Source organism: Populus euphratica, unplaced genomic scaffold (assembly GCF_000495115.2).
Source record: "Populus euphratica unplaced genomic scaffold, PopEup_1.0 scaffold52.1, whole genome shotgun sequence".
Classification (NCBI taxonomy): Eukaryota; Viridiplantae; Streptophyta; class Magnoliopsida; order Malpighiales; family Salicaceae; genus Populus; species Populus euphratica.
In genome coordinates, this window is record NW_011499933.1 from 252751 (window position 1) to 262885 (window position 10135).

General features: G+C 37.3%; 1 protein-coding gene across 1 annotated transcript; it reads right to left on the reverse strand.

Moving 5' to 3' along the window:
* Window positions 1–1891: 1891 nt before the first annotated feature.
* On the reverse strand, window positions 1892–7801 carry LOC105136296 (eukaryotic translation initiation factor 5B-like). Its single transcript, XM_011041586.1, has 12 exons — window positions 6115–7801; window positions 5390–5964; window positions 5181–5288; window positions 4995–5095; window positions 4781–4871; window positions 4584–4694; window positions 4437–4502; window positions 4070–4129; window positions 3368–3925; window positions 2776–2895; window positions 2328–2447; window positions 1892–2237 (listed from the first exon to the last, which is right to left on the reverse strand). Exons 1-12 carry the CDS (start codon window positions 7799–7801, stop codon window positions 2172–2174), a joined length of 3663 nt encoding a protein of 1220 aa, XP_011039888.1. The 3' UTR covers window positions 1892–2171.
* Window positions 7802–10135: the final 2334 nt, after the last annotated feature.

Below are 10135 nucleotides of genomic sequence, written 5' to 3' on the forward strand. Positions count from 1 at the left end.
TGTTTTCATATCATTTTAAATTACTAATATTAAAAATATTTTTAAAAAATATAAAAATATTATTTTAATATATTTTAAAATAAAAAATATTTTAAAAAATAAACATAACTATACTCTATACCGAACAAGAACGTCTGCTGTTGCAACCTTAATGTTTGAAACAGGCAAGCTTAGAAAGCCAATTATTTGAGCATTGGTCCAGTGTCGGGTGGCTTTCAAATCCACTATATTTAATTGGAGCATTTAAAAAAAAAAATTAGTGATTGTAGACGTTGAAAGTAGTTCACTCTAAAAAAATATAACAGTTTTTTTATATATAAAAAAAATCAAAATAAACAATTTTTTTATTCCTTTTCTAAAAATCTGAAACCAGAAACGCACCAAAGAATCCTTTAATTTATTTTTTCTTCATTATTCAAGAACTCCCACCTCTTCTCTTTTGAAATTTAAACACGATACCTTCTAATAAAAATTTCAAACATCAACAATTGGGATGTTCTTGTGAAACACAATTGTTAAAATATAATATAAATTATATTTTTAATATTTTATATTTTAAGTTAAAATAATTTTTTAACATAAATTTGAAGTTTTATTAATTAAATTTTCACGAATTTAAATTATATTATTTTTATTTTATTTGATAAAAATTAAATATAAAATAATATGAGCATGTATTAATTTTAAGTAAAAAAAATTATTTAAAAAAATAATTAGAAAATAATATATAATGTCTAAGGAGAACGTCACTTAATAGATTAGAAGTTGAGATGGTTATACTCTATATCTAGGTTCTGGTTCATATTAACAGTTGGGATTTCCAGAGATATAGCCATTTGAAAGCTTAGATACCAACTTGACAATCACTTATTTGTACTGCAGACTGCAGATTTTACTTTGATAGAAACCTAGCTCCCAAACAGGGAAGGACATGGTCTCCAATCAAAATTACAGTCAAATAACCACTGCCACACCTCCCCACATAAGAGAACAGTCTCCATCACTGCTCGTCCTTGACAATGAAACAACAAGAGAGGGAGGGCTGCTAATTCTACGATTTCTGTAATTTTGGACCTATTACAAGGTCATCGTGGAATGAAAAACCGCACGTTTTATAATGCGTAGGATCCTGTATGTGTAAAGTGTTTCTCTATTTTAACATGGACGATTAGCACAATGTATGGAATCATGTATGTCAAATGAATGGCGTAGATATATGCGTAGGGAACCTTTCACCGGAAAAGCCAGATTGTTTCAGAATGCAGAGTTCAGGGGGGCTGGCAGAAATGGTACTGAACTGCAGCAAAGAAAAACAAACATATCTGCTGGTCCAGCCCTCAATTTTTGAAATCAGAGAGCCAATTATTTGAGCATTGGTGCGGTATCCGGTGGCTTTCATATTTACTGAACATGCTCCTATGACAACCGGCTCATGCCCAGTTCTACTCTGATGCTAGAGGAGCTGCCATATTCCCCATTAAACACGTGCCTGATGTGTTTCTCTGCGTGTAAAGATGCTTAAGGGCATGAACATTTTACTTTTAACTTCCAAAACTACAGCGAAATTCACGAATGAAACCAAGTAAATGAGAGTTATTCTTCTTCTAAATACCATCAACAGAATTACAAGTAGAATTATGTCTGAAGTTTTTGTCCCTGACAGTTGAAAGGTGAAGAGATTTGAACTCTAGTTCAGATCCTTGATCACAACATCAATTCCTTAAACAATGTGAAGGCGTTTTTGATATCATATATAAATAACAAAATATTTATATTTCAACAAATTACATGAATCTTACAAATTTATATTTCAATAAAATTAATTAATTAATAATTAATGTATTAAGGGTCAGATATCAGATCGATCCTGTGTTTCACCAGATTTTGAAAAAACAAAACAAAGAAATTGTCGTGAGGGAGATTCTCTCATGTTCCCCTTTGGGTTTTACGAGAGATTTTTATTCTACTACAAAGAATCCTTCATGTCAACAATCGATGGCGACGACGGCGACCACGACAAGAAAACAGAAGAAATTCTTTTTTTATAAATTTGTGCTATTTAATATCAATATGTTCTTTGCTTCTTTCATCTTTACAAGGGAAGACTCCATCGTTGGTGTAAAAGCAAGCCCCTTCGAAGTATGTGCCAACATGCACCAAACCCTCATGCTTTACTGTATCTTGAAAAGGGTCTTCAATTTAAGAACCAGCTTCCAATCTTCCATAGACAGATCATCCTGTGCATAAAAAAAATAAATATTAGCAATTACAGTTGATATTAGCATTCAATGAAATGTAAACTGTATCCAGAATTGAATAAAACCTACCCGATAATAAGCTTTAAGAACATCGATTGACCTTCTTGTAATGTGGCTGACTAGCTGATCATCATTGTCGAAATGCCTGCCATGCATTTTTTGCTGCTCCTCCGGATTGGTGCCTACGATCTTCAATATCACCAAAGAGCAACAAATAAGACCAACTCGAACAGTATGGAGAAATTTCAAGGAAAGATACCTAAAACAGAGATTGAATCTGTAGTTTGATAGAGTTTTTCTAGTACCCCTTCTTCATAATCATTCAACTGTTACTTCTGCCATGGTTCTAATCTTTTTTTCTTTTGGACTATACATGCTTTCAATTTTTAAAATCGAAGGAAAAAGGTGAGACCTTTCACTCATTGAATTAACAAAACTAAATTATAGAATTTCCATTACCACAATTATGCTGCAAACTAGTAATTAATTTAAATCAATCAACAACAATGTGCCATACCTTTATAGTCACCTTCTGGCCTTTCTTTGCATGATCCACTGCTTTCTCGTTAAACCGAATGGAAGCAATCCGACCAATGTCAGTGAAGTCTTTTTGTAGAACACATACTGGAGTCCCAACCTATGCAAAAGGGCACACAGTTTCAGAGGACAGCAAAGCATGTGAATCCTAATGGAACTAAGAAGATGTATGTTGACATGGCCAAATTTATAGTTTATGTAAAAAATTTGTAGAAGCATACAGTAGGCTTCACCCACATAAATCTTTAAACAAGGTTACTATACGATGAATCATAATGATTATTACAACTATCAGCTTTGATCTTTGAAATTATTGCATGCGTAACATCCAAAAGAAAATGTTCACACCATCCTAGCATTCTGTATATCCTCCAGAAACCTTGTTGGTTCATTGTACAACTAGGAAACCAAGAACTTCAAAAAACATATGTACTGAAACATTCAAACAGCAGAGTTGCATATTTCAATGTCTCAGTTAGCTCTGTTCATGAAATACGAGACCAGTAACTCACCAATGTATTCATGGATGAAATAATGGAAACAAAACAAAATGCCTTAGAATATAGTTTTACCTTGAGTATGCCCTCAAGAACATCAACCCCCAAGACGATTGGAGCTTTCTTGTTGAAAATGAACTCTGGTATCATCTCAAGAACACAGGGGAAAATGGCTTCACCAGCAGCTTCCCTCTTCCTTTCCTCCTTCAGATTCTGAATGTAAGCCTTGAATTCTTTAGAAATGCAATAAATGGTATCCTCTTTGAAAATCTTCACTCCTAGTTTATCTGCAAGTTCCCCAGCCTCAGGTGTCACTTCAACACCAAATGCCAATATGTTGGCATACTCCTTATTCTTCTCAAGCATTACACTGGCCTTCATGACATCCTTTTTATGTACTGGGCCAATGCCTATACCACTAACAGGAATGCTTGGTTCCAGGGACTTCAAGAAGTCCAGCAACGCTTCCAGGGAGCCAAGGGAAGATGCTTGTACACAAACTCCGTCACCACTTCTATCAATCCGACTCGTGACTGACTTCATGTCTTGCATTGCAGATTCCTTGACCTCTTCCAAATCATCATCACGGCGGACCACATGTAGACTAGTTCCAGCAATAGCATGTTCAAGGCCCTGAATAAAACAACAATGCAAGAAAGAAACCAAGAAAATTTATTACCAGGAGTTAACAATATTTACGAACACTGTAGAGGCATGTTCTATGTATGTGCACAGCATAAACTAGTCTTTATTGCTATGTTTGCGAATTACAATCACCTGTCCAGTGATCTTGATACCCTGTGCAGCCTTGATTTCCTTATGGTGCAGATATGTCCCCTGAAAGTGGAAAAAAAAACCATAAAGAAAAACATGGGGTTAGTATCTAATCTACCAACACTTTTACTCATTCACAGAAAAGTAGAATCCAATAAAACAAATGTATTTGAGAGGAGGGGTTGCTGCTCTGAAATCTGAGAAATTGTGGTAGAAATGACCACTAAACACAGAGGTGAAATTGAGAAATTTTGACACACACCATGTCAAAAGATGGGTTAAGCCCAAATCAATCCCTGATCACGCATATTATATATATGAACGAAGTATGGAGAGAAAATAAAAGGAGGTAAAAAAAGCGAAACCACACCTTAACCCGGAGTTCCTGCATTGGGTGAGGCATCAGCAGAGCTCGAATTGTAGTAACAATGGGACCCTGTGAAGCAAAATAAATTATCAACAACTCAGAAACTAGCAGTTCAACAAATCTTCAGGAAAAGGGAAGTTTTGAGCTTGCCTGTAAGCTGCAAAACACAATTTGATCGCCTTCATGGAGCACGCCATTAACCAGCACAACATCAATTGTTGTTCCATGGCCTTTAGTAACCTTGATCTCCAATACCGTACACTGGAAAATGTACCGAATTGCAATCAGATATGTGTGTTATCTTAAAGCATTCTGCGTGTTAATATATAGTAAAAAATAAAAGTTGCCTGCACTTCGTTTCTGAACGTGAGTTTCTCAACCATAGTTTTCTGAGACCATTGGATCAGTAGTAACAACAAATCAGGAATGCCTTCTCCACTAAAACATATAGAAAACCAAAGCATTAGCACAATGAATGCAAGGGAAAAAACATGGTAGATTTTAAAGCCAATGAGGCTCAGCCCAGTAATGTGATGGAAAACTAGGAAATCTAGGGCTTACCTAATCGCACTTGTAGGTACGATGTTAAAAGTTTCTCTCATGTCCTTGTTTTTATAGTACAATTCAGTGTTTAATCCTTGCTCCTTCAACTGCGTTATGACCTGGGATTCAGGAGAAAAGGCAAACATTTAAAGAAAGGAACAAGATGATAAAAACTCTTCGAAGGAAGCAAGAAAATTAGGTGACCTCTATGAGCCTCCTGTCGAATTCATTTTGCACATCTTTTGACTGCTGCTTCAATGCCTTCCTAATAGGTGCATTAGGTTGTGTTTTCCATCCATAGAGTCTGTCGATCTGAAAAATTGAAAAGATAAAGAAATAGAATCTAGAATCAATCGAAGAGAAGATTACAGCACTATCCCTATATCAAGTTGAGAAAAGAAGAAGAAACAAACCTTATTTAATGCAACAATGAACTCCGTGTTCCTCTTCCTCAAAAGATTGAGTGATTCTATGGTTTGCGGCTCCAAGCCATGCATTATGTTAACAACCAGAATGGCAATGTCGCATAAACCTGAACCGTGTGACCGTAGATTGGTGAAAGATTCATGGCCAGGGGTATCAATAACTAGCAGACCAGGAACATTTAATCTTGCATCAGCTTTCAATTCCTTAGTCCTGTCTCGTATGTTCTCGACAGGAAAGAATGTTGCACCAATCTGTTGTGTGATACCCCGAGCCTCCCCTTCCTGAACATGGGTACCTCGAATATAATCCAACAGCTTGGTTTTGCCAGTATCGACATGGCCCATAACACAGCAAATTGGAGAGCGCAGGGCCTCTTCATCTTTATGAAGGATGACATCTGAAACCGCTCCTTTACCTTTCGCAGCAGCATCTTTCTTCCAGTGTTTGACAGAAACTTCGTCCTCAGCCTGACTTTTCTTATTTTCAACATCGTGAGAGTCCATTGGCTGTGATGTAACAGGTTTTCTCACTGCAATTGCAGGCTGTGCAGCTGCAGGAGGGGCTGCAATTATAGTAAAAGAATGAAAGGAAAAAAATTGATTAGCAATCAGAAACAAATGCAAATAGTAAAAAGAGAACATACAACTTATAATCCAACAGGAAAATCAAGCAAAAACTAATTCTAATGCACTGCGAGAGGCTGGAGCAGGACCTTTTGTTTCCTTCTTCAAGACAGGTTCAGGCTCAGAATCCTCATCATCATCAAATGCACCCTTAACATTGAGATTTACATCATCCCAGCTCTTTGCATCCCACTCCTCATCATCGTCATCTTCCTCCATTCCATCCTCCACAAGTTCATTAGCAACTTCTGTTTTCTCTTCCTCCACTGGCTCAAACTTCTCTATTTCTAAGGATTGCACCTCGTGGACTTCTTCCTGCTCTTTTTCCTTAGCTTCTACAGGTTCCTCTATCCTGAAACCATTTGCTTCATAGCGAACTGGTCTTGACCTCCTAGTCTGGTACCTAGGTCGTCTTGTAGGCCCACCATCTCTTTCTGCATTAGGGACGGTAACAGTTGCATTAGCAAGAATTTGATACCTCATAGCCTCTAGTCGCCGTTGTTCTTCCTTCTGCTTCCCTGTTAGAAGCTTGCCTTCCTGTTTCTTCTTCAAGAGTCTCTCCTTTTCCCTTTCCTTCTTCCTACGCCTAGCCTCTTCAGCTTGCCTCCCGAGTTCTTCTTGCCTTAGCCTTTCCTCGTCTTCCTTCCTCCTGTTATCCTCTTCCTCCCTCGCCTTTCTCTCCTCCATTTCTTTTCGCCTAGCAAGTGCCTCTTGCATCTCTCTAACATGTTTTGGAAGCTTCTTCTCAGCACCTTTACCCTTTGCATCAGTCTTTTTTGGCTCAATTGTTTCAGCTTTTGCTTCTTCCAGTCTTTCTTCCTTTGCTGCTGCCTTCTTCTCTTTCTCCTTCTCTTTCTTCTTCTTCTTCCTCTTCTTTGCAGCAGCAGACTCTTCTTTTTCATCTTCACCCTCCTTCTCAGCCATAGAATCTGGCATTGAAACTGGTCGAGGCTGAAGATTGGGTTTCTCCTCTTGTGGAGGTGGTGCCAAGGATTTTGAAGTTGGTGGCGCGTCACCAAGCTCCTCAAGAATCTTATTCAAATCATCCTCTTCTTGAGCATCCCTTGCACTCTTACTCTTCTTCTTCTTCTTCTCGTGCTTCAAAGTTTCTTCCACCTGATCTTCACTCTTCTCATCAAGCAATGCTGCACTAAACTTATTATTAACACTCTTTTTGTTAGACTTGGATGAAAATCTCCCAGCAACCTTCTTACCACCCTTTGACGACTTCTTCTTCTGCCCCGTAAATTCAGTGACAGGCACGTCATCGTCATCATCCCTATCTTTATCCACCACCTGATCTCCATCATCGGTAGCATCAAATCCCGAAGCACTAAACACACTACCACCACCACCACCACTCTTCTTATTGCCCTTGCCCTTTTTCTTCCCTTTAAAACTCACAACCGGCTCATCCTCCTCCTCCTCCTCACTATCTTTCTCACCAGTCAACTTGGATATCTCCTCATCATCACCATCATTATCATCCTCATCACCACCTCCCAATAACCCAAAATTCGACCAATTAAAACCAGTATTCCCACCAGCACCAATCTTCCTCTCTTTCAACTTCTTTTTCACGGCAACAAGCACAACTCCCGGCACCTGCTCATCCTCCCCTTCCTCTCCCTCATGATTCCCCTTCTTCTCCGACAACTCAGTACCACTCGAATACTGATCATCATTACCAATCACCAACCCCTTCTTCCTTGACTTCCCTCCACCACCCAAAGCCGCGTTCTCATCACCACGCCCGGATGCCTTCTTTCCAGCCATCAATATTTTGACGAGCCAACTTCCTTCTATAACAAAAATAAATACACCCGATTCTTCTCCTCCTATAATTTCGGAATGAATTAAAACAAATAATCAGAATATTAAAAAAAATTGTGATTAGAGCGGGAGAGAGGGCTTACTTAAGACAATGATGTTGTAGTTTACTACTTATTTATATAGGATTGTGCATGCAGCGGACGTTGTTGTTGTAGCCGACTGTGTGACTACTTCTTTCCAGGGATGTATATGGAATGGGCTGGGCTGCAAAATATTGAACACTGTTGTTTTTTTGATGAGGTCTCAGCAGCCTCGCTGGATTTTTGAAAATCTTAAACTAATTATTAAAATCTAAACTCACAAGTACATGAATCTTTCAAGTTTTTATTGCTTACCACGCATTTAAGTTCTTTATATATTTTATTTATATTTGTAGAGACTAATAAGGATTCTAATGTACTATTTAATTCTAATTAATTAATTTAACACAAATCCGTCTAGATTAAGGATTCCTGGATTCTAACTAATATCTCTAATGGAAGGTGGCTTAAACTCAATGTCGATGGCAGTTCGGTGGGTGATCAAGGTGCAGAAGGATTTGATTGTGCGAGCTGGCATGAAGGTTTCTTATGTTGGAATTAATTTTGAAGTTTTTATTTAAAGTATCTTTTAGTTTTTTTAATTGTCTTCTAGATTTAAGTATAAATATTAAAGATATATTTATCTTCTAAGTTTCTTGAATTGTCCTAAATTAATATAAATATATCATTGAAGTATTGTAACACGTTCGTCGGCTTGTCCACGTGGGATTTCGTTGGCTGAGGTGTATGACGGGGCACTTGACGAGTGGAAAGCATTGCCTGACATGAGCCCAATAAGGTGCAAATGTGTTGAGGTGACATGGCAAGGAAAGATCCATGTGGTTGGGGGATTTGCTGAGAAAGTAGTACATGGGTTCCATGGCACAAGTTGGAGCGGTGTTCTGCTGAGGTGCGCGACTCGGAGCATGACAGGTAGGATCTCGTAGTAAGGATGTGGCAATTAGATGCGCCACCTAATCAAACAGCAGCTCTTGAAGGAAACTTATATAGCTCCGGGGATTGCTTGAATGCTTGGAAAGGTCATATAGAATCATACGATGGAGAACTCAATATCTGGAATGTGGTTGATGGTTCACGTTTGCAAACATAGCTCTGCCATGCATCTCCACGTTGGACACGACGGGGGAAACCGGCCACCGTGCAAACGGCTGTATCTTACAGTGGCACCAATTAGAACTCTCTTGTACTTCTTGGCAGGCTACCGGATGCATGCCAGGTGAGGATCCGACATCAATGTCGGTCGTGCACTTGTTCAACACATCAGCAAATGAAGACAGGTGGAGGAGCTTTGAACCTCTGGAACAAGAGGGAGACAAGGAGCTTTGTAGCCATTGCTGTGTTGCTAGCTAGACAGACCTCATAAAACCTGCTCGTAGCATTATTATGGTGAGGCTGGGAAAAGATCATAGCTTGCAAGTCAAGAATGAAATTAGATATAAAAACATCAATCATCAAGTCAATATCATATCAGGAGTTAAGCATAAATTTTGGAACGAGGAAAAGATGAATGGAAGATTGAACAAGGCGAAGAAAGGATCCATCATAATAATTAAACGTATAGAATTTATTTGTTTATAGATTGGACTGTAGTTGTAACTATTGATGTTCCTGTCATAATTAAATGAACCTCTCTTCTAATATCGAATAAGGATATTTCTCAAATCCATCTCGAGATTTCACTAGTTAAGTATTTATCACGTATACTTATGAATTACCAATCAGATTTCACTAGTTAAGTATTTATCACGTAAACTTATGAATTATCAATCAATTCAAAATAATATTATTTTAGTTTTTAAAAAAAAAACCTCAAGATTTTCCCTTTATAATCTCATTTTTTTCTAGGTATTTGATCGAGTCAATAATATCACAAATTAATTTATTAAGTTATTTAAATTTAATCATATCATTATCTAAAATAATCCAAATTAAATTTTAAGTTATTAAGTTATTAAATCCACCTTTCAAACTAAATTAAAAAAATATTAAAATAATAGTAAAGATTGTTTTTCAAAGTTTATTTTGTTTGAAATATTTTAAAATATTATTTTTTTTTATTTTATGAAATTTATATCTATCATCAACATATTAAAATAATTTAATTAAATTTTTTAAAAAAGTAACAGATGAACTGCACTCCCAACGCAATCAACCGATGATAATAACTATGCAAATAGATACGCAATTCTATTGCAGGAGGAATGCACTGAGATTCCCTAACAACAACCAGTTGTCT

Excerpts from the sequence above, each read along its gene's own strand:
- LOC105136296 (XM_011041586.1), bottom strand. The coding sequence starts at position 7,801 with ATGGCTGGAAAGAAGGCATCCGGGCGTGGTGATGAGAACGCGGCTTTG. Across the intron at positions 3,926-4,069 it reads GTATCAAGATCACTGGACAG|GGCCTTGAACATGCTATTGC; the intron begins GTGATTGTAATT and ends TGTTTTATTCAG. Across the intron at positions 2,448-2,775 it reads GCCAGAAGGTGACTATAAAG|ATCGTAGGCACCAATCCGGA; the intron begins GTATGGCACATT and ends GTGATATTGAAG.